The sequence below is a fragment of the Hyla sarda genome, chromosome 7 (assembly GCF_029499605.1).
Source record: "Hyla sarda isolate aHylSar1 chromosome 7, aHylSar1.hap1, whole genome shotgun sequence".
NCBI lineage: Eukaryota > Metazoa > Chordata > Amphibia > Anura > Hylidae > Hyla > Hyla sarda.
Window position 1 is genome coordinate 61,319,783 of NC_079195.1, and position 24,609 is coordinate 61,344,391.

General features: G+C 45.7%; 1 protein-coding gene across 8 annotated transcripts in view; it reads left to right on the forward strand.

The window, feature by feature from the left end:
- The window catches only part of ADGRA1 (adhesion G protein-coupled receptor A1), a 1,152,497-nt gene that overhangs the window by 351,042 nt on the left and 776,846 nt on the right, over nucleotides 1–24,609 (forward strand). For all 8 annotated transcript variants that reach the window (XM_056529273.1, XM_056529272.1, XM_056529274.1 and 5 more), the window contains 3 exons: nucleotides 8,165–8,236; nucleotides 9,096–9,259; nucleotides 19,273–19,486. In XM_056529273.1, coding sequence (XP_056385248.1) covers nucleotides 8,165–8,236; nucleotides 9,096–9,259; nucleotides 19,273–19,486 — 450 coding nt within the window. The remainder of the gene's footprint in view (nucleotides 1–8,164; nucleotides 8,237–9,095; nucleotides 9,260–19,272; nucleotides 19,487–24,609) is intronic.

The window sequence follows — 24,609 nt, forward strand, 5'->3', positions numbered from 1 at the left end:
CCGGTCAGATCCACTGACCGGGTGCGCTGCGATACCGCCTCCAGCCGGGATGCGATTCGCGATGCGGGTGGCGCCCGCTCGCGATGCGCACCCCGGCTCCCGTACCTGACTCGCTCTCCGTCGGTCCTGTCCCGGCGCGCGCGGCCCCGCTCCCTAGGGCGCGCGCGCGCCGGGTCTCTGCGATTTAAAGGGCCACTGCGCCGCTGATTGGCGCAGTGGTTCTAATTAGTGTGTTCACCTGTGCACTCCATATATATACCTCACTTCCCCTGCACTCCCTCGCCGGATCTTGTTGCCCTTGTGCCTAGTGAAAGCGTTCCCTTGTGTGTTCCTAGCCTGTGTTCCAGACCTCCTGCCGTTGCCCCTGACTACGATCCTTGCTGCCTGCCCCGACCTTCTGCTACGTCCGACCTTGCTTCTGTCTACTCCCTTGTACCGCGCCTATCTTCAGCAGTCAGAGAGGTTGAGCCGTTGCTAGTGGATACGACCTGGTCACTACCGCCGCAGCAAGACCATCCCGCTTTGCGGCGGGCTCTGGTGAATACCAGTAGTGACTTAGAACCGATCCACTAGCACGGTCCACGCCAATCCCTCTCTTGCACAGAGGATCCACCTCCTGCCAGCCGGCATCGTGACGGTAGATCCGGCCATGGATCCCGCTGAAGTACCTCTGCCAGTTGTCGCTGACCTCACCACGGTGGTCGCCCAGCAGTCACAACAGATAGCGCAACAAGGCCACCAGCTGTCTCAACTGACCGTGATGCTACAGCAGCTACTACCACAGCTTCAGCAATCATCTCCTCCGCCAGCTCCTGCACCTCCTCCGCAGCGAGTGGCCGCTTCAGGCCTACGACTATCCTTGCCGGACAAATTTGATGGGGACTCTAAGTTTTGCCGTGGCTTTCTTTCACAATGTTCCCTGCACTTGGAGATGATGTCGGATCAGTTTCCTACTGAAAGGTCTAAGGTGGCTTTCGTAGTCAGCCTTCTGTCTGGAAAAGCTCTGTCATGGGCCACACCGCTCTGGGACCGCAATGACCCCGTCACTGCCTCTGTACACTCCTTCTTCTCGGAAATTCGTAGTGTCTTTGAGGAACCTGCCCGAGCCTCCTCTGCTGAGACTGCCCTGCTGAACCTGGTCCAGGGTAATTCTTCCGTTGGCGAGTACGCCATACAATTCCGTACTCTTGCTTCTGAACTATCCTGGAATAATGAGGCCCTCTGCGCGACCTTTAAAAAAGGCCTATCCAGCAACATTAAAGATGTTCTGGCCGCACGAGAAATTCCTGCTAATCTACATGAACTCATTCATCTTGCCACTCGCATTGACATGCGTTTTTCCGAAAGGCGTCAGGAGCTCCGCCAGGATATGGACTTTGTTCGCACGAGGCGTTTTTTCTCCCCGGCTCCTCTCTCCTCTGGTCCTCTGCAATCCGTTCCTGTGCCTCCCGCCGTGGAGGCTATGCAAGTTGACCGGTCTCGCCTGACACCTCAAGAGAGGTCACGACGCCGCATGGAGAATCTCTGCCTGTACTGTGCCGGTACCGAACACTTCCTGAAGGATTGTCCTATCCGTCCTCCCCGCCTGGAAAGACGCACGCTGACTCCGCACAAAGGTGAGACAGTTCTTGATGTCTACTCTGCTTCTCCACGCCTTACTGTGCCTGTGCGGATATCTGCATCTACCTTCTCCTTCTCTACTATGGCCTTCTTGGATTCCGGATCTGCAGGAAACTTTATTTTGGCCTCTCTCATCAACAGGTTCAACATCCCGGTAACCAGTCTCGCCAGGCCCCTCTACATCAATTGTGTTAACAATGAAAGATTGGACTGTACCATACGTTACCGCACGGAGCCCCTTCTAATGTGCATCGGACCTCATCAAGAAAAAATTGAGTTCTTGGTCCTCCCCAATTGCACTTCCGAAATTCTCCTTGGACTACCGTGGCTCCAACGCCATTCCCCAACCCTGGATTGGTCCACGGGGGAGATCAAGAGCTGGGGTATCTCTTGTTTCAAGGACTGCCTTAAACCGGTTCCCAGTACTCCCTGCCGTGACCCTGTGGTTCCCCCTGTAACCGGTCTCTCTAAGGCCTATATGGACTTTGCTGATGTGTTTTGCAAAAAACAAGCTGAGACTCTACCTCCTCACAGGCCTTATGACTGTCCTATTGACCTCCTCCCGGGCACTACTCCACCCCGGGGCAGAATTTATCCTCTGTCCGCCCCAGAGACTCTTGCTATGTCTGAGTACATCCAGGAAAATTTAAAAAAGGGGTTTATCCGCAAATCCTCCTCTCCTGCCGGAGCTGGATTTTTCTTTGTGTCCAAAAAAGATGGCTCCCTACGTCCTTGCATTGACTACCGCGGTCTTAATAAAATCACGGTAAAGAACCGCTACCCTCTACCTCTTATCTCTGAACTCTTTGATCGCCTCCAAGGTGCCCACATCTTTACCAAACTGGACTTAAGAGGTGCTTATAATCTCATCCGCATCAGGGAGGGGGATGAATGGAAAACGGCATTTAACACTAGAGATGGACACTTTGAGTATCTGGTCATGCCCTTTGGCCTGTGCAACGCCCCTGCCGTCTTCCAAGACTTTGTTAATGAAATTTTTCGTGATCTCTTATATTCCTGTGTTGTTGTGTATCTGGACGATATTCAGATTTTTTCTGCCAACCTAGAAGAACACCGCCAGCATGTCCGCATGGTTCTTCAGAGACTTCGTGACAATCAACTTTATGCCAAAATGGAGAAATGTCTGTTTGAATGTCAATCTCTTCCTTTCCTAGGATACTTGGTCTCTGGCCAGGGACTACAAATGGATCCAGACAAACTCTCTGCCGTCTTAGATTGGCCACGCCCCTCCGGACTCCGTGCTATCCAACGTTTTTTGGGGTTCGCCAATTATTACAGACAATTTATTCCACATTTTTCCACCATTGTGGCTCCTATCGTGGCTTTAACCAAGAAGAATGCCAATCCTAAGTCCTGGCCTCCTCAAGCGGAAGACGCCTTTAAACGGCTCAAGTCGGCCTTTTCTTCTGCTCCCGTGCTCTCCAGACCTGACCCATCTAAACCCTTCCTATTGGAGGTTGATGCCTCCTCAGTAGGAGCTGGAGCGGTTCTTCTACAAAAAAATTCTTCCGGGCATGCTGTTACCTGTGGTTTTTTTTCTAGGACCTTCTCTTCGGCGGAGAGGAACTACTCCATCGGGGATCGAGAGCTACTGGCCATTAAATTAGCACTTGAGGAATGGAGGCATCTGCTGGAGGGATCTAAATTTCCAGTTATTATTTACACCGATCACAAGAATCTCTCCTATCTCCAGTCTGCCCAACGGCTGAATCCTCGCCAGGCCAGGTGGTCTCTGTTCTTTGCCCGGTTTAATTTTGAAATTCACTTTCGCCCTGCCGATAAGAACATAAGGGCCGATGCTCTCTCTCGTTCCTCGGATGCCTCGGAAGTAGAGCTCTCTCCGCAACACATCATTCCTCCTGACTGCCTGATCTCCACTTCTCCAGCCTCCATCAGGCAAACTCCTCCAGGGAAGACCTTCGTCTCTCCACGCCAACGCCTCGGAATCCTCAAATGGGGTCACTCCTCCCATCTCGCAGGCCATGCGGGCATCAAGAAATCCGTGCAACTCATCTCTCGTTTCTATTGGTGGCCGACTCTGGAGACGGATGTTGTTTATTTTGTGCGGGCCTGCACTGTCTGTGCCCGGGACAAGACTCCTCGACAGAAGCCTGCTGGTCTCCTTCACCCTCTGCCTGTCTCCGAACAGCCTTGGTCTCTGATTGGTATGGACTTTATTACAGACTTACCCCCATCCCGTGGCAACACTGTTGTTTGGGTGGTCGTTGATCGATTTTCCAAGATGGCACATTTTATTCCTCTTCCTGGTCTTCCTTCAGCGCCTCAGTTGGCAAAAAATTTTTTGTACACATTTTTCGTCTTCACGGGTTGCCCACGCAGATCGTCTCGGATAGAGGCGTCCAATTCGTGTCAAAATTCTGGAGGGCTCTCTGTAAACAACTCAAGATTAAATTAAACTTTTCTTCTGCTTATCATCCTCAATCCAATGGGCAAGTAGAAAGAATTAACCAGGTCCTGGGTGATTATTTACGGCATTTTGTTTCCTCCCGCCAGGATGACTGGGCAGATCTTCTACCATGGGCCGAATTCTCATATAACTTCAGAGTCTCTGAATCTTCTTCCAAATCCCCATTTTTCGTGGTGTACGGCCGTCACCCTCTTCCCCCCCTCCCTACTCCCTTGCCCTCTGGTTTGCCCGCTGTGGATGAAATAACTCGTGATCTTTCCACCATATGGAAAGAGACCCAAAATTCTCTCTTACAGGCTTCATCACGCATGAAGAAGTTTGCTGATAAGAAAAGAAGAGCTCCCCCCATTTTTTCTCCCGGAGACAAGGTATGGCTCTCCGCTAAATATGTCCGCTTCCGTGTTCCCAGCTACAAATTGGGACCACGCTATCTTGGTCCTTTCAAAGTTTTGTGCCAGATTAATCCTGTCTCTTACAAACTTCTTCTTCCTACTTCTCTTCGTATTCCTAATGCCTTTCATGTCTCTCTTCTTAAACCACTCATCCTCAACCGTTTCTCTCCTAAACTTATTTCTCCCACTCCTGTCTCCGGTTCTTCGGACATCTTTCCTGTAAAGGAGATACTGGCCTCCAAAAAGGTCAGAGGGAAAACCTTTTTTCTGGTTGACTGGGAGGGCTGTGGTCCTGAAGAGAGATCCTGGGAACCTGAGGACAATATCCTAGATAAAAGTCTGGTCCTCAGGTTCTCAGGCTCAAAGAAGAGGGGGAGACCCAAGGGGGGGGGTACTGTTACGCCGAGCGCTCCGGGTCCCCGCTCCTCCCCGGAGCGCTCGCTACACTCTCGTTACTGCAGCGCCCCGGTCATATCCACTGACCGGGTGCGCTGCGATACCGCCTCCAGCCGGGATGCGATTCGCGATGCGGTTGGCGCCCGCTCGCGATGCGCACCCCGGCTCCCGTACCTGACTCGCTCTCCGTCGGTCCTGTCCCGGCGCGCGCGGCCCCGCTCCCTAGGGCGCGCGCGCGCCGGGTCTCTGCGATTTAAAGGGCCACTGCGCCGCTGATTGGCGCAGTGGTTCTAATTAGTGTGTTCACCTGTGCACTCCATATATATACCTCACTTCCCCTGCACTCCCTCGCCGGATCTTGTTGCCCTTGTGCCTAGTGAAAGCGTTCCCTTGTGTGTTCCTAGCCTGTGTTCCAGACCTCCTGCCGTTGCCCCTGACTATGATCCTTGCTGCCTGCCCCGACCTTCTGCTACGTCCGACCTTGCTTCTGTCTACTCCCTTGTACCGCGCCTATCTTCAGCAGTCAGAGAGGTTGAGCCGTTGCTAGTGGATACGACCTGGTCACTACCGCCGCAGCAAGACCATCCCGCTTTGCGGCGGGCTCTGGTGAATACCAGTAGTGACTTAGAACCGATCCACTAGCACGGTCCACGCCAATCCCTCTCTGGCACAGAGGATCCACCTCCTGCCAGCCGGCATCGTGACAACAAGGGAATAATACTGCTATACAGTATCTGAATAATACCATATGCTGTAACTAAATAATACCACCATTCAATAAATGAATAATTCTGTTTTACAGCAATTAAAGGGTTTATCTTTCATAAGGTGACTTTAGTACATACCTGCCAGACAGCAATGTACATGCTTAGGAAGGATCCTTGCTTTTCTTGGACCTAAATGGCTGTGTTTTTAGTCCACAATAATGCTGCTGCTTTCTTTTTGTGAAATGGCTATTTCCAGTTGGCGTTCCCTCTCTCCAACTATAAGTCCCAGGATTCCTTATTTTGTAAGTGTGAGGTCACTTTTCTCCAACCCACACATCAGTCACCCCACCCTTTGCATCACAGATGAGCTTTAACCCTTCAACCTTGTGGAGAATGATCTCCTTCCCACCCAGAGGCTGCTTAACTCATTGAAGCTGAAAGGCTTCCTTTCCACCTGACTAGTGATGTAATGTCTCAGGCTGCACTGCAACCTGGGAAAGGATCACATAGGAATTGTGAGACCAGTCATCAAACACAGGTACAGACACTACATAATGAACTTCGCTAACTTCACAGCCCCTATAGCACAATCAAATAAAAAAAAATAAAAAATCCTGCTACTACACAGTAACTGATTAATATTGCTATACATCACCATAAAGTAGTAGAATACTACCTTACAGTAGATGAATAAAACTAAATAATGTCATTATAGAATTAAATACTACCACAGAGTAACTAAATAATGCTGCCATACATGAACTAAAGAGGGCTAGGTGCGCCCACATTTGGCTGCCCTTTTTAAACCTCTGTTTACATTTCTAACAGATCCATTAACTGACCTATAGGTTTTTATTGCAGCATCCATCATAATTAACTCCTTATTTAAAAGTGTCCATTGGCCTCTGGCCGCAGTAACCCCCCCCCTCCCCCGTCTCCCCCCCTACCCACAAATATCACAATTACCACCAAGTGAACATTACCAATATCCTGAAACTGAATACAGTGATCATATAGGGGGTCATATGCAACACAGACTGCCTGCAGGGTACCACCACACAACAGACTAGACAAAATAATAATGTCTCATCAGACACAGACAAGGCAGAATAAGTAGAATACACTCCAACTTCACCATCAAAACCTGTGTATAAAATCAGTGCACCTACACTGACTTTGATAAATCTCCCCCACTGTGCTGAGACCACCACCAATCAGGAGAACAAGTGAGGATAAGCGCGCTGTACACCCCTGCTCTCAGCAACCTTTGTCTAGCTGCCCCATTGACTTATAAAAGAGCAGTAAAACAAATATTGCACTACTATGTGCTTATCTATGTTCATTCTCATTATCGGTGGGGTTTTCAGCACCCCCACCAAAAAAATACTTTTGACATGTCTCTAGGGCATGTAAAAAGTTTCTTTAAAGAGACAATGCCCATTTAAACCATCACCTTATACACAGTAGGAGAGATAAGTCAATAATACTTGAGGTTGTCTTCCAGAAGCACTCATGGCCAGTTGCTGTCCCTCTTCTTCCCCCACTTCACTCATTCTGCTAAACTATAATGGACAAGCCTCTCAATAGGCCTTGGGGCAGTTAGTCTTTTATTAACCACTGGGTACTCAAATGCTGGACTGGCCCAGAAATGAGTTCCAAAGTCTCTCAATCTCTCCCCCATTCACCACCTTATCGCACAATGGCTTCTCTCTACCTCCGCAATATCAAGGCACAATATTGAGGGTAATAATGCTGGTAAGTGCTCTTTTTGGGCCAAAGCTCAAAGGGGTACTCCGCTGCTCAGCATTTGGAACAAAATGTTCCGAACGCTTAGACCTGGCCCCGGGAGCTCATGATGTCATAGCCCCGCCCCTCATGATGTCACGCCATGCCCCCTCCCATAGACTTGCATTGAGGGGACGTGGTATGATGTCATGAGGGGGCGGAGCTATGACGCCAGGGGCTCCCGGCGCCGACTCTAAGTGTTCGGAACATTTTGTTCCAAACGCTGAGCGATGGAGTAACCCTTTAAGTCTGGCTTCACTAGCAGGGTCTGTTAATACAGGCAAGGTACACAAAAGGGCAAATGTTGGACTATCACAATTTAAAGGGGAGCACATAAGGGGAGTGGGGAAATATGGAATTATGTGTTTCTACCACTCAAACACATTTTACGGTGTAGATAACCCTTGCAGAAAGGGGCTAGCCGAGGTAACATCCACACTAGGGGTACATAAGGATACACTAATATTATAAATTACACAGGTTTAACATTGTGGTCCATAGGCTTCAAAGTATTCCTCTTCTTGCATGACCTTTTCTGCTTTGCCAAACTTTTCCTCTTTCCTCTTGTGAAAAGATGTGTCCTAAATTATTGTTTGGAAATGACACTGCGAATTGTGACCTGAACAAAGTCAGACACTGTACGATGACAACTGGAGTCCCTGCAGAGCTGTGGGATGTTTTTTTCCTCAAAATGGAGTATTTTATTGAAGAATGTGGTGCAATATGGTCCAACATGGATACCCAATACAACAGTGTGTATGAGATCTTACCTCATACTCTCAACTATAACTGGGTTATCTTTGCTTTTATTTTAGAAATATATCAGGAAATATTTTCTCTACCCTTGGACCTGATGTGTTTAAAGAGCTCTTATCCCTAAAGGTCATGTGAGTACGGTTTACATTTCTACTCGTTGTAATGTAATACAGTACATAAGCTTTACATTAAGAAAATAACAAGCTGTAGTTGACAGACCTGGTGACAGATTATTTATTCTTGTCTCTATTCAGGGAGTAGGTTCTAGGTCTGAGCCTCCATTATTACTATTAAGGCTGGGTTCTTATTCTGTGGATGTTGCATGTGGAAGAATGGAACAAGCCACGAGCACATACGGTGGACAGTAGTTGTACAATTTTGCCAGTAATGCCTTCACTTTACTGACAAATTTTTGTAGCCATTTGCCCCCCCCCCCCCCTCCCACACACACACACACACACACACACACACACAGGGATATGAGATCTGATGGATACGTGATGGATTTTGTGGATGAGATGTGGATATGACATGTGTTGTGTGTGTTGTGTATGAGATATGATGTAAAAGTGATGGATATTGTGTATGAGATATGTTGTATGAGTGATATTTGTTGTGTATGAGATATGATGTAAAAGTGATGGATATTGTGTATGAGATATGTTGTATGAGTAATATTTGCTGTGTATGAGATATGATGTAAAAGTGATGGATATTGTGTATGAGATATGTTGTATCAGTGATATTTGCTGTGTATGAGATATGATGTGTAAGTGATGTATATTGTGTATGAGATGTGGTATATACGTGTTGTGTGCTGTGTATGAGATATGATATATACATAGTGGATATTGTGTATGAGATGTCATGTATAAGTGAGGGATATTGTGTATGAGATGTGGTGAATGCAATTTTTCAGATTTTTGTTTGAATATAAATGAATGGAAGGCACTATAATCTGAACCAGTTGTTTCCATTTGCTTTGTGTAGATTTTTTAACACAGAATCACTCACCTGTGACTGCAATATAAGGTGGATTTTAACATGGGCTGAGGAAACTATGGTTCGTATTAGTGAAGACACGGTCTGCATGCATCCACGAAAAGTCCACGGACGAGCATTTCACTCCATAGAAAAGACCCAGCTGACCTGTGGTAAGCCAAACTCCCAATGACCCCATGAGCAGCACATTAACCTACAGTAGCATAACATATCATGTATTTCTTCAAGGGGCTTAAGCCACTTGGTGTACCATGTTTTTCGTTTACAAATGTTTTTTTTTTTTTGCTAAATTTGCCTTCAATGCTGGTTGTAAGCATGATCTTCTGATTTCATTCAGGGAGTAAAGCCTTAACATTATAAATTTATCAAAATAAAGGGCTTAGTAGAATGAAATCTGTAGCAGGTCAGATAATCCAGCTAAGAGCAATGCGCACATTATAAGACAATTTTTATGTATTGTAAAACTGAATGTTTCTAAATAATAATGAAATGGTTGCCAAATAATACCAATCACATTAAACAAATATTCATCATCACCATACATCTTACTATCAAAGCCCAGTATATTCATATTGCTAATAATACCACTATACAAAAGACAAATGATACTGTCAAAGAATATCCACATAGTGACATAGCCCTATTGTGCCTCCACACAGTAAAAAGCCCCATTAGTGCCCATGAACAATAAAGAGCCCCCTTAGTGTCCCCAGACAGTAAAGAACATCCTTTTATGCCCCATACAGTAATAACATGTGCCCAAACAGTTGTAGTTTTCTTCTGTTGTTTTTGTTCGTTGCCTCTGCCTGTCTCTTGTGTACCTCGCTGCCCTTTATGTGCATGATCCAGCTGGCTTTTCATCCTGCTGCTACCATAACATCTTCAGCTCCGGTACATCTACAGCTCTGGTACATCTACCTTGTGGCTGCTTAACCCTTGCAAGGCTGAATCTCCTGCTGCGGACCATCATCATCTACTGGAGCTGCTTTCTGATACTGATTGTTTAACCCACAATGGACTGTGCTTTGTCTCCTGCTATTACCACCAAGCTGCTGAGCAGTTGCACATGCCTGTGTCCCCAATGTTTGGCATGGGGCCTGTCTGGCTTGCTTGGCCAGCCTTTACCTTTACCAGGAACACTCTGAGGGCAGAAACCAGCCATCCTTCAGCAGCAGTAATCCAACTTCCGCATCCTGGAGCAGGATAAAGAGTAAAAACCTAAAAGATACTTTGGTCCAAAGTCAGACCAAGTTTGGTCCTAAGTCAGACTGGCGAAATTCTTTGGTTCTACTCAGTTAGAATGTAAACATTCCAACTTATAAAGGAAGCAATTCCAACATTAGCATTATACTGTCCTGTTTTAAAACAATGTTATCTAATATTTTTAAAGGGGTACTCCAGCGCTAAGACATCTTATCCCCTATCCAAAGGAAAAATGCCATGAGGTTATGGATTATAATTAGGGATGAGCGAATCGAATCTGATGAATCCGAATTCGTTACGAATTTCAGGAAAAACTTGCTGTGCAGCGAATCCAAATATCGCCGTGATTCGATCACATGAATTGCTTCATTAAACTCCATTTAATGCAGTCCAGGCTCCAGGGCATTTAAGATGGTGGCTCCACATGTCAGGACTGGGGGCAAGGAACGCTGGAACACGGGTATGCAGGATGACCCTGAATCACATGCAGCCTATCAGCAGCCAGCCACCCCTGTGATGTCACAGCCCTATATAATCGGCAGCCATCTTGCAGCCAGTCACATCAGTGTTCTATTGCAGAGAGAGATAGAGACAGAGAGCAGTGTGTGTTGCACAGAAAAGCATTTTTATAGCAGCAATTGACGTCAAGCCCAAATCCAGCCTAAAAGCACTGATAGGGAAGGGAGAGAGATTGAGAGAGAGTGTGCAATTTTGTGTGTAGTACACAGTGACTGTGTGCTGCAGCACTGGTGTGTACAACAACTGAAAAGCTAATTGTAGCCAGCCAGTTAGGTTGAGCAGAGCACTAAAAGCCATAATCTTCTGCTGTTAGTGCCTGCCTAATACAGATTGTGTAGCAAAGCGTATTGTCCTGTATTAAATGTAACCTGTGAGTACTTAGGTGGTGTACCATTTTGTCCATGTTAAAGTCTAAAGGGCCTAGTTACTGTGGAAGGCAAGCCAAAAGTGTTGTAGACAAATACTGTTTTAAGTGTAGTGGAACGTATTGTACTCCCCTCATAAGTGTACATCATCTACGTGGTATACCATTTTGTTCCTGTTATAGTCCTTAGGGCCTAGTTACTTTGAAAGGCCAGCCAAAAGTACCAGGCCACCTGCTGCTGTTCTAGACAGATACTGTTTTAAGTGTAGGAGCGTATTGTCCTTCCCTCATATATATGCACTAAGTATGTCAGGCAGAGAAGTTCCAGGACAAGCACAGAAGAGTGCAGATGCCTAAATTCATCAGGTGCAGGCAGAGGTTGCAGCAGACTAGGGCCGAGAGTTAGCAGGAGTCGCAGCGAAAGGCCTGAGCTCCAGGTATCAGCTAGCGGTCGTGTCTCGAACAGCAACCCATCTGCCGTCATCGATTGGTTAACACGGTCATCCACGTCATCACAAGTGACATCTGACACCCCCAGTCAACAGTCGGTGGGTTCCTCAGACACAAACCTTCAGTTGACGTGGCCCGGGAGCAGTCCCTGTCCTCCCATTTCCTCTGTCCTATGCTGTTCCCTCCCCCACATATGTATCGTATGCTGTGGGTTCAGCTCCACTATTTAGTGAGGGCAATCTACTAGAGGACAGTCAGCAGCTACTGCCCAGCCAAGAAGGGGAGGAGACATCTGCCGCTTCTTCCGCTAGGCGGGCAAGTAGTGATGAATAGAGTGACGTGGGAGGTGGTGTTGCGAGCGTTCAGGCTCCTGAAGCAGATACTGTTGAGGAACCTGAGAAGGACATCAGTGACGTGTAGCCACAACTCGATGATGATGAAGCCGGTCGCACTTGGGAGCCATGTGCAGAAGGGGCTTCATATTCATCAGGAGAAGAGGGTTGTAGGTTGCCCGTGAGGCAACAGCTGGGCCAGCAAGGTGGTAGCATGGTGGCAGAAGTGGGAAGTCTGAAGCCAAACGTGCCCGGGGTAGACTACCTGCTTTGCCACAGCCTACCTTTCCGGGGGGTAGTGGAACAGGGGTTTCAGGAGTCGGCAGCAGTGGCAGTCAATCAGTGCGGACTGTTGGGGGGAAAATCAGTTACTCGGTGGTGTGACAGTTTTTCATCAAGCATCCGGAGGATGTTAACTTGGCCACATGCAAGACGTGTCGGCAGAAGGTGAAGCATGGCCAGGGTCCCAATGTTGGCACCACGGCCCTCCATCAACATATGCAGCATCACCATAAAGCGGCCTGTGAGAACCGTGGCTCCGATGCGGTAGTCCAACCTGCTGCATCACCCAGTGGCACACGGCTCCCTTTTTCAGTCAGCCAACGCTCAACCACCTCAGCCAGAGGGAGCTGTTTGTCAAACCCATCTTCTGTCGCCCCAGATCCTCTTCCTACTACAAGTCAGTCATTCGGCCAGCAATCCATCGGCGAAGCCATGTCCAGGAGACAACAGTATGCGCCCAATCATCCAAAGATGCAGAAGCTGAATGTGCTCCTGTCCAAGTTGCTGGTGCTGCAGTCCCTCCCTTTTCAAGTAGTGGACTCTGCTCCTTTAAGAGAACTGATAGCTTTTGCCGAGCTGAGGGGGAGAGTCCCAAGCCATCATTTCTTTGAGAAAAAGGCAGTACCAGCCCTGCACAATTTTGTGGAACAGAAGGTGGGCCAGTCCATGAGCCTGTTGGTGTGTACCAAAGTGAATGGCAGCACTGACGTGTGGAGCTGTAACTGCAGTCAGGGACAATACATCTCCTTTACGTCCCACTGGGTAAATGTAGTTCCTGCACAACCACAACAGCAATTTGGACCGGTCACGCTGCTTCCGCATCCATGCTCTCAGGCCGTTGGTCCTGTGACAGTGTGTAACTCCTCCTCCGTATCCTCTAACGTGTCCTCAGCCTCTAGTGCATGGACAGGTCTCAGTGCCCCTCCAGCATACCATGTGTGCAGGGCATGGCGGTGTCACGCCGTTCTTCACATGGTTTGCCTTGGCGAGTCATACAGGGGAGGAACTGCTAAAAGTCATTCATCAAGAAATTGAATCATGGCTTACTCCACGAAAAAAGGAAATGGGAACCATGGTGACCGACAACGAGATGCGACAAGGAAGTCTGAGCCATGCGCCCTGCATGGCACACATGTTCAATCTGGTTGTCAAGCGGTTCCTGAAGTGTTACCCCCATCTGCAAGACATCCTAACAATGGGAAGGAAACTTTGCATGCACTTCAGCCACTCCTACACCGCAAAGCACACCCTCCTTGAGCTGCAGCATCAGAACGGTATCCCCTAATATAATCTGTTTTGAGAAGTTTCCACACGTTAGAATTACACCATCCATATGTTGGACCGATTATATGAAAAGAGAAAAGCCATCACCGATTTCTTGATGATCCAAGCAGATAGGGGGACTTCCCTGTGTAACTTCAATGTCAACCAGTGGCAGCTCATATGTGACACCTGCCGTTTGCTCAGGCCATTTGAGGAAGTCACATTATTAGTCAGTTGCCGGGATTACGGGATGAAAGACGTCATTCCCCTGCTTCATTTACTACAACACGTATTGGAAACGATGGCTGGTCAGGGAACTGGAGACATGGAGACTACATCTCTCGGCCACATGAGAACTGTTGGGGCTGAACTAGAAGAGGAGGGGGAGGGGCACAGTGGAGCACAGTTTAGGTTTCACGAAATGGGTGGTTTTTCTGGTCATCTGACAGGAGAGGAGGAGCAGCTAGAGGAGATAAAGGGTTATGAGGAAGGCGAGACAGAGGACCCAGACACACTGTGGCAGTATGCAGGGGAGATTGCGGCAGGGAGTCCCTCCGAGTCACTTGCACAAATGGCATGATGCATGCTCACTTGCCTGCGTAGTGACCGCCAAATTGTCACCATTCGGCAGCGGGATGACTTCTGGCTCTCCACTTTATTGGACCCTCGCTACCGACACAAAATGGGGGCCTTTTTTACACTCACTGAGAGGGAGGACAAACTGACCTACTACAGAGACATCCTACATCGTCAGTGGGCCTATCTGCACCATCATCCATCCTCTCGCAGATCTGATTTGGGTGGCCCTCTGTGCTCACCTTCCACTTCCATGGCTGCTGGGGAGTGTTGAGGTGGCAGGAGCAGTACCAGCTCCATCAGCAGCCTGAGTCTACAGTCGCTGATGAATAGCTTTCTTAACCTGCATAGTGAAGCAACTCAGCAGCAGCAGGTAGACCTGGAGCAGGACCTGAACCAGCAGGTGCCAACACACTTTGAGATCCGCTGGACTTCTGGGCAGCCAAACTTGATTTGTGGCCGAAACTATCAGAGTTTGTCCTGGAAAAGCTGTCCTGCCTGGCCAGTAGTGTGCCATCAAAGCGGGTGTTTAATGCAGCGGGGGCCATATTAATCCCAAGGAGAACTCGTCTGTACACCAAAAAAGTGGAGAGACTGACCTTTGTGAAAATGAATCAGGCATAGATCAGCCAGGATTTCCACCCACCAGTACCTGATGCATCAGAGTAGATTGACCGTGGTGCCACACCAACACTTCACAAATATGGAAAGTGCAAAACATATTTAAGGTGCTGCTCACCAGTTACAGAAATTTCTCTGCATCATACTACAAGTATATATTGAGGATATGCATTAGCTAAAACTTAACTTTTCTTATGATAAAATATATGGACCCCAATTTTTTTATATCTAAGAAAAGGAAAGGTGTGCAAAAAACACCATGTGCCACCTACACCACCAAGTATTGATGTGATGCAAAGACCTCTAAAAGGTGGAAGGGAACAACATATGGTCCATTGTAACCGGTGGGGGTAAAAACTTCCCCTGTAAGGCCCTACTATCGCATTATTAATTCTCTTTTTGACAAGTGTCACTCGTCCTAAAAAGGGCAGCCCCACACAGGAACCTCTCCCTATTTCCACCTACAAACACTGCCATTTCCCATGGTTTTTAAGTGGAAATAGGGAGAGTTTCCTGTGGGGGGCCACCCGGAATTAATAAGGTGAGAGAAGGGCCTTATAGGGGAAGTTTTTACCCCCACCTGCTACAATGTCCAATACGTTGTTCCCTTCCACCTTTTCGAGTAAAGTGTTACTCGTCTTAAAAATGGCGGCCCCGCACAGGAACCTCTCCCTATTTACACCTAAAAACCCTAGGAAATGGCAGTGTTTGTAGGTGGAAATAGGGAGAGGTCCTGTGTGGGGCCGCCCTTTTTAGGGCGAGTAACACTTGCCAAGAAGGGAATTAATAGTGCAAGAATAGGGCCTTAAAGGGGAAGTTTTTACCCACCAGTTACAATGGACCATACATTGTTCCCTTCCACCTTTTAGAGGTCTTTGCATCACATAAATACTTGGTGGTGTAAGTTGCACATGTTTTTTTTTTTTACACACCTTTCCTTTTGTTAAATAAAAAAATAATAATTTGGGAACATATATTTTATCCTAAGAATTTTATTCAAAGTTAATTTTACGAAATGCATATCCTTAATACATATTTTTGCTCACTAACACTTTTGCAAAAGAGACCGTTTTCTTCTGCCTACCTTCCTCAGCTACTATTCTGATCCTGACACATATTTGATGCAAAGTTCTACTTTTTTACCCACCTTCGTCACCGGATACTGGTATTGCCACCCACACCCCACTCTGTCACGGGGTCATTTTCAGGACTCCCGATGCTGCTGATGCCACCCCCAGGCTGTCTCATACTGCCACCATATGTTCTCCTCATGCTGATGCCAGCTCCAGGCTGTCTCATACTGCCACCATATGTTCTCCTCATGCTTATACCAGCTCCAGGCTATCTCATTCTGCCGCCATATGTTCTTCTCATGCTGATGCCAGCTCCAGGCTGTGTCATTCAGCCACAATATGGTCTCCACTTGCTGCCGACAACTCAAGGCTGTGTCATTCTGCCAGATTATGGTCTCCTCCTACTGCTGCCACCTCCAGGCTGTATCACCGGGCCATCATGTGGTCTCATCATGCTGCTGGACAATAAAATAAAACTTTTTTAAATTGAAATCTTCAATTTAACTGTTAAAAAATATCTTTAATCTTTTCAATTGTGAGGCCCTATGGTGTTGTTCGGCTGTTGCCACCTCCAGGCTGGGTCATTCAGCCACTGTATGGTCTCCTCATGCTGCCGCCACCTCCACGCTGTGTCATTCAGCCACTATATGGTCTCCTTTTCCTGACGCCAACTCCACGCTGTGTCATTCAGCCACTATATGGTCTCCTCTTGCTTCCGCCACCTCCAGGCTGTATCATTCAGCCACTATATGGTCTCCTCATGCTGCCGCCACCTCCATGCTGTGTCATTCAGCCACTATATGGTATCCTCATACTGATGACATCTCCAGGTTCTGTCATTGTGCCACTCTGCGACAGTGATTTTAATAGCGACGCCTCTAATCTGCATGTCATACTGAATAACAGTATTATTTCACTAGCACAGCACACTCCCTATTCGTGTTACGGCAAGGCAAAGTGTTTTACACCCCTATTGAGGCTCTCTGTAGGCCAGAAATAGCTGTTTTTAATAGCGATTTGCTGCAAATAAATTTGGATCCAACTGAACTTTTTATGAAAATTCTGCAAATTGGCTGAATCAAATTTTTCAAAAATTCGCTCATCTCTAATTATAATTGTTGCTAATGGCTTCCTGTATTTTTAAGAGGAATTATTTAATGCAGTATATGTGACCTGAAAAAGAGGCTGCAGGTTCCTGGGCAATAAATCTAACTGCGGCAAATGTTATTGCTATGTGTTCCCTGTCCAATTCCCCGAGTTCTGCAAGTCCTATTGACCAGTGCATTCAAGTGAACTATGAAAAAAAAAGTAAAAAAAAATACAATTCTGGTTTATTTTTCTGGTTTATCAGATTAGTCTGACCAGGGTGAACTATTGCAAACATTCTTTATGAGTGAGAACACAGAGAATATAAAGAGTATATTTGTCTATGTGGATATACAGTTGGGTCATAATTTGGCCTGTGTACATCAGCACAATAGAGATAAAACAAAACCATCCATATGGGATCGAAGTGGAGACTTTCAGCTTTAATACAAAGGGTTGAACACAAATATTGTATTAACCGTGTAGGAATTCCTTCCATATTCCAACAATTCACGGATCAGTAGTATCAAGGTCAGAAGCAGCCGGTTACCTTGAGTTGATTTAAAACGATGGGAGGATTTATCATGAAAGCCAATTTTTGTGCCATTTTAAATCTGCTACGAAGCATGTGTTTTCCCAGTTGCTGCGCAAAATTTCTCATGGGGCACATATAAGGAAGTAGAAAAACCTCAGATGTCCTGACACAATCTTGTTAATAAACTTCTCAATACCAAAAATACATACTTTATTTGCAGTGCCACATACATTACGCGTTTCTGGGTGTGAAATACCCCTTCCTCAGATGCAGTATGGGGTATGGGTAAACACAACTCAACACAGACATTTATAAGATGGCAGTAAAATTACTTCATAATGGGGTGACCAACTGGATAGAACCAAGAGGCCTCTCCACAGACAAGAAGTTTATGATAAAAATACATTAGGTAACCATAAAAATAACCAAAGTTTAACAGAAAACAAAGTCTATACATAACTGCATGATATTGTAAAAGACGCGGAGTCTGATCAGAATCCGACCTTCAGTTAAAACTGATACAGAAACAGAAACTGTGTGCACTTTACTCATTCTATAAGTCTAAACTTGTATGTGACTCATACAGTAAGTAGTCTAGATATGTAGTGAGAGAAGCGATCTGTTAAACAGAAAACTGTGTCCCTGTGCGGAGGGTCAGATTCTGCTACAGGGACATAGTTTTCTTCAGTACACTGGCGTGTTCTGCAGAGTGGCGATGCGTACATTGTATGCATTGCCACTCACATAGAGAGCGAGTTAGGCAGCTGTGAGGCCCCCCCCCAGCTTGAGGCCTTAGGTGGCTGCCTAGCTCGCCTCACAGGAGAGCCGCCTCTGCATGCCCCCTCCGTGTGAGACGCCTTCTATTCTTTCTTTATGCCAGCTTCATGCTCCTTTGGCATGGGCAGCATAAATGCCCCATTTAACAAAAAAATCCCCATTTATATGCAAAAATATGCAACATTTGTGCAACTGCATCATTGACACAGCTTAATAACTTAATAACTGACCCCCAGAAAACAACACTAGTACACAATGTGAGCCTCTTTTTTATGGTATTCTCTAAGCCTTCGAAAAATCTTTTTGTATCTATATCAATCACATAAAGAAACTTGTGCAGAAAATAATAAACTGTGAACTTCTTTTGTGCGTGTTAAAAATTCTACCATCTACCTGGGGGACAGGAATTTTGAGCTCGGAGCGGCATGCTGCTATCCCTGGGAGTTGGGGAGATTATCACGAGAAGATAGTTTTGAATTAATGTCACAAATCACATATAAAACAACAAAATGAAAAGCAGATGTTTGGGAGACTTCAACGTCCACTTCCCATAATCTGTTTATGACATCATCCTTAAGGGATTTAATGGTCTGGAAAATGGTTTATAAAATTTATGTAAGTTCAGTCTAATAACAAAATGGAGCATTCTTATAAAGTTCACAAGGTGAAACAGGCTGTGAGCCCTAACTTCTCTTTCCCACAATATGATTTACTATTTTAAGAAAAGAGAAAACAGCACAATAGGTATCTATGACTATTAATAAAAAGTGATACCAAATAAAAATGTGTATGTATATTACATACTGTATAGAGTGCGCCTATATTTCCAAGGGAGACGCTTCATTAGTGCGTTGAAGATGGCATAATTTTAGATTACGTAAGAGCCACCTAGTGGTCATTTTTACATAAATAATTATAAAAGAACTATACATGACTATAATAAGCGGCACTATAGAAAGTGGGACACTTTCTAAAAAAAACAGGTAGTGCATCTTCAATGGTTGACCTAGGCATTGTATGTATTTTTCATGTATTAAAATATATCATCAACACAATTAATATTGTATATTTGCCCCAAATACAGAAATGCCTCCAGAATTACCCATGTTCCAAATAATTCCGTCACAGAAGCAGATTGTTTTTCATGGAGATCGCCTCCCATTTCATTGTACTGCAACCTATGTGCCGGGCACCAGTGGAATTAACTGGCTTCATGATGGACAACTGGTGAAGAGCAATGAGGAGCATGGGATCTTTGTGGAAGAAAGTGTAATACATGACTGTTGCTTGATAACACGGTGAGAATTATATTTCTTCTATACATGTCTGATATCTGTGAAGTATTCTTCATGTTTATATGGTGGTTAGAAATATTATGGAGCCAATTGTTGATTGTAGAGTTTCTTTTTGCATTGTGTTAAGCTGAAAAACTTTAGAACCACAAATGGGGCATTCTTGATGCAATGTGATACTGACCCTGTTTATTTAATGTGCTTAAAGTATGTACAGAAAAGAGAGGTGGAAGGGGGTAATAACAAAAAAATTACATTTGCTTACTATTATGGTGCTGGGTTACGTACAAGACAAGAGGGCCTGGTTTTTGCTTCCCTTCCATCCCCTTTTTCATGATCCTCAGGGGCCCAACCCATACATAGCAAGTACTACTATCAACTGGAAAGTGGGTTCAGTTGTATCTAGTCTAGGAATTGCTCTGAGAGGTAAGAAGCCCTGACCCCAAACTTATCCAATGTAGTAAACAGAGATTTGTGCAGCTGCTGGGGCTCATGCATACAATAGCATTGCCTAGACTGGGGTCACCAGTTTTTGACTGCACTTTATGTATGGGGCTTCAGCAAAATCTTCTTCACTACCACCATGTGGTAAAATATTCTGGAGGAATGTAAGATGGGTGATTGTTTTAGTCTTTGAATTCATACATTTACACTACAGTATGTTCCTTTTTGTTATTTTTTCAGTATGGGTCAGATCTTCAGTGGAGAATTTATCTCTATCTCTTCTGAATATTGGTCTTTATACATCAGAGTAAACAGTCAATTTTTCTGCCATTATTCTATTGTAAATGTGACCATTTATCTGTAGGGATACCAATGAAGGGGTATCTATCAGAGGTATCCTTTGGACATATATGTTGGGGAATCCCCTTAACTTACCTTAGACGAACACTGCAAGTTGCAGCGTATAAAGAGCCTTAGCCAGATTATCTACAGCCTACCTAAAGAGGAACATGGAGGGTGGGGTGGAATTATTAAGGCATGTATGGCAATTTTATTTGTTTTTTTTAATCAACTGGTGCCAGAAGGTTAAACAGATTTGTACATTACTTCTATTAAAAAATCTTAATCCTTCCCGTACTTATCAGCTGCTGTATACTACATAGGAAGTTCTTTTCTTTTTAAATTTCTTTTCTGTCTGTCCACAGTGCTCTCTGCTGACACCTCTGTCTGTGTCAGTAACGGTCTAGAGCAGGAGAGGTTTTCTATGGGGAATTGTTCCAGCTCTGGACAGTTCCTGACATGGACAAAGGTGTCAGCAGATGGCACCGTGGACAGACAGAAAATAAATTCAAAAAGAAATGAACTTCCTCTGTATTATACAGCAGCCGATAAGTATTGAAAGGATTACTATTTTATAATAGAAGTACCGTATATACTCGAGTATAGGCCGAGTTTTTCAGCACGATTTTTCGTGCTGAAAACACCCCCCTCGGCTTATACTCGAGTGAACTCCCCCACCCGCAGTGGTCTTCAACCTGCGGACCTCCAGAGGTTTCAAAACTACAACTCCCAGCAAGCCCGGGCAGCCATCGGCTGTCCGGGCTTGCTGGGAGTTGTAGTTTTGAAACCTCCGGAGGTCCGCAGGTTGAAGACCACTGCGGCCTTCAACATCATCCAGCCCCCTCTCACCCCCTTTAGTTCTGAGTACTCACCTCCGCTCGGCGCTGGTCCGGTCCTGCAGGGCTGTCCGGTAAGGAGGTGGTCCGGTGAGGAGGTGGTCCGGGCTGCTATCTTCACCGGGGAGGCCTCTTCTAAGCGCTTCGGGCCCGGCCTCAGAATAGTCACGTTGCCTTGACAATGACGCAGATACGTCGTTGTCAAGGCAACGGCTCTATTCCGGGCCGGAAGCGCGGAGAAGAGGCGCCCCCGGTGAAGATAGCAGCCCGGACCACCTCCTCACCGGACCACCTCCTTACCGGACAGCCCTGCAGGACCGGACCAGCGCCGAGCGGAGGTGAGTACTCAGAACTAAAGGGGGTGAGAGGGGGCTGGATGATGTTGAAGGCCGCAGTGGTCTTCAACCTGCGGACCTCCGGAGGTTTCAAAACTACAACTCCCAGCAAGCCCGGACAGCCGATGGCTGCCCGGGCTTGCTGGGAGTTGTAGTTTTGAAACCTCTGGAGGTCCGCATGTTGAAGGCCGCAGCCGATGGCTGCCCGGGCTTGCTGGGAGTTGTAGTTTTGAAACCTCTGGAGGTCCGCATGTTGAAGGCCGCAGTGGTCTTCAACCTGCGGACCTCCGGAGGTTTCAAAACTACAACTCCCAGCAAGCCCGGACAGCCGATGGCTGCCCGGGCTTGCTGGGAGTTGTAGTTTTGAAACCTCTGGAGGTCCGCAGGTTGAAGACCACTGAGGGCGAATGATGAGAAGAGGATGATGAAGGGGGGGGGGGGGGTGTGGGGATGATGAAGGGGGGTGGGGATGATGAAGGGGGGGGTGTGGGATGATTACAAGGGGATGATGAAGGGGGGATGTGTGGGATGATAAGGGGATGTGTGGGATGATGACAAGGGGATGATGAAGGGGGGATGTGTGGGATGATGACAAGGGGATGATGAAGGGGGGATGTGTGGGATAAGGGGATGTGTGGGATGATGACAAGGGGATGATGAAGGGGGGATGTGTGGGATAAGGGGATGTGTGGGATGATGACAAGGGGATGATGAAGGGGGGATGTGTGGGATGATGACAAGGGGATGATGAAGGGGGGATGTGTGGGATGATAAGGGGATGTGTGGGATGATGACAAGGGGATGATGAAGGGGGGATGTGTGGGATGATAAGGGGATGTGTGGGATGATGACAAGGGGATGATGAAGGGGGGATGTGTGGGATGATGACAAGGGGATGATGAGGATGTTAATGACGGGTCTGGATGATGACAGGGGGGGATGAGGTATTTCCCACCCTAGGCTTATACTCGAGTCAATAACTTTTCCTGGGATTTTGGGTTGAAATTAGGGGTCTCGGCTTATACTCGGGTCGGCTTATACTCGAGTATATACGGTAATTTACAAATCTGTTTAACTTTCTGGCACCAATTGATAAAAAAAAAAAAGAAAAATGTACCCCTTTTAGGCAAAATCACAGATTTTTGTAAAAGCCTTGTTTAGGGCCGGATCATCATTGGTGCTCATGGAGCGCCTGCTCCGTGCCCGCAGGGGGTCCCCGCTCCATGAGCGCCAAAATGTTTTCAGGACACAAGGATGTCCCGGCCGTTAACTTTAAAAATGCAGGGGCCGCCGGGAAGTAGCGCATACAGGAACGTCACAGTAGAAACAAAACAATGGGGGGCCATCTTTATAACAACAAATCTTTTTCTTGAACAATATCTTGGTATGATATAAGTAGGACAGTCATTAAATGATTAATCCTATTTCCTTTTTCTTGTAATGGTGTGCCAAAAACTATGCAGTCCTCAAATAGACCTTTCCTAAAATATTTTCGATGTTTTTGTTTAGCTTATTTAACTTCCGTTCTCGCCGTACATTTTTATTCCATTGTTTCCAGTTTATATAGCAAAACAATGAAGAGAAAGTTATGTAGAAGTCACATAAATCCTGTCAGCATTTTCTTGTGAAGATTTAGTTATTTCAGGTTTTGTTTCTTTTCCTGCAAGCCAGATTGTGTTATTAAAACATTCTACTCTCTCCCGGGCCTTACCTTAGAAGCAGAACAGACAAGGACTGTACAAGAGGAACGTAATATAAAATAGCTACTAGGGTCAATATGTTACATACAAAAAGTGTATATTTGAGTTTAAACAGTTTATATGTACATACAATGGCCTAAAAAATGGGTTAGGTGACATGCCCTCCTAGGAAACAATAAGATAAGGACCCTTTCTAGTACTGGATACCATTACCAGACCCTGTCCACTAAGCACTTTATCTCCCTCACAAGATCCCTAGGTTAAAGGGGAATTACATTTTTTGTAAATAATTATAATTTTATTTGCATTATGAAAAGTTGGACAATTTTTCAGCATACTTTCTTTATCAGTTCCTTATCTTTTACAAGATCAATGCTTGCAATCATTCAATAAAAATCGACATTCACTATGAAAGAATGTAAATCTCTTCTGGTCATGTGATATACATCAGTGGACAGAGCTGTAGGATTCAAATTGGTCTTCATAGAGACGTGTCAGACCGGAGACTTGCGAAAGCCACTGTGGCTGTCATGTAATATCTACTATTACAGCCCACCATAGGCAGACAGTAATGATGTAGTCAAGCACCAAAATGATTTTAAACTGCAATGTAATAATGTTGTTCTTGCCTGTATAAGATTCTTTGTGCAGGGACCCTAAAAAAATAAAAAAATAAAAATCTTTCCAGTGAAAATACAATTTCCCCTCCCCCCCTCCATGCCATTCTTATAAAATAATAATAATAATAATATCTTTACTGAAAATAATAATAACAATAATAAGTAGACATGTGCAAGTCGTTTCGACACGAATGTCTAATTTACCGAATTTTACAGTTTTCGGGCATTCGGACCGATCCGAATGCACGGAAACATATTTTGAACATTCCCGAATAGCCACGATAATATGAATAGCAAAATAACGAATGCATTCGTTATTTACCGAATGCATGCGGTAAATAACGAATGCATTCATTATCCGTAAACGATAGTAAAGCATTCATTCTAATTTTTTTATTGGTCCTTGCGCTAACACTGTTGCGCTACACACTGTTTCTGACTGTTAGTGTTACCAGGGTGCCTCCAGGTGTTGCAAAACTACAACACCCACCCAGCATGCCCTGACAGCCAAAGGCTGTCTGGGCATGCTGGGTGTTGCAGTTTTGCAACAGCTGGAGGCACACTTTGGCAAACATGCGCAAAGCTTTTTAATTGATTTTCAAATTCCGCTTTTTTCAGAAATGGGTTAGTAGGTCAATGACATGCATAGTAATTGCCGTGGGAAGATTTTTCATTCATAAAACCGCAGACTTAATTGGATAATTGCCAGTTTAGAATGTTTAGAACGTTCATTCATTTACTCATTCATTCAACATTACATTATATCTTAATACTAAATCACATAAAATTATATTATCTTACCTGTCTTCCAATGTTCCGATCTCTGCAGCTTCCCTCTTTTCCTGCACACACACG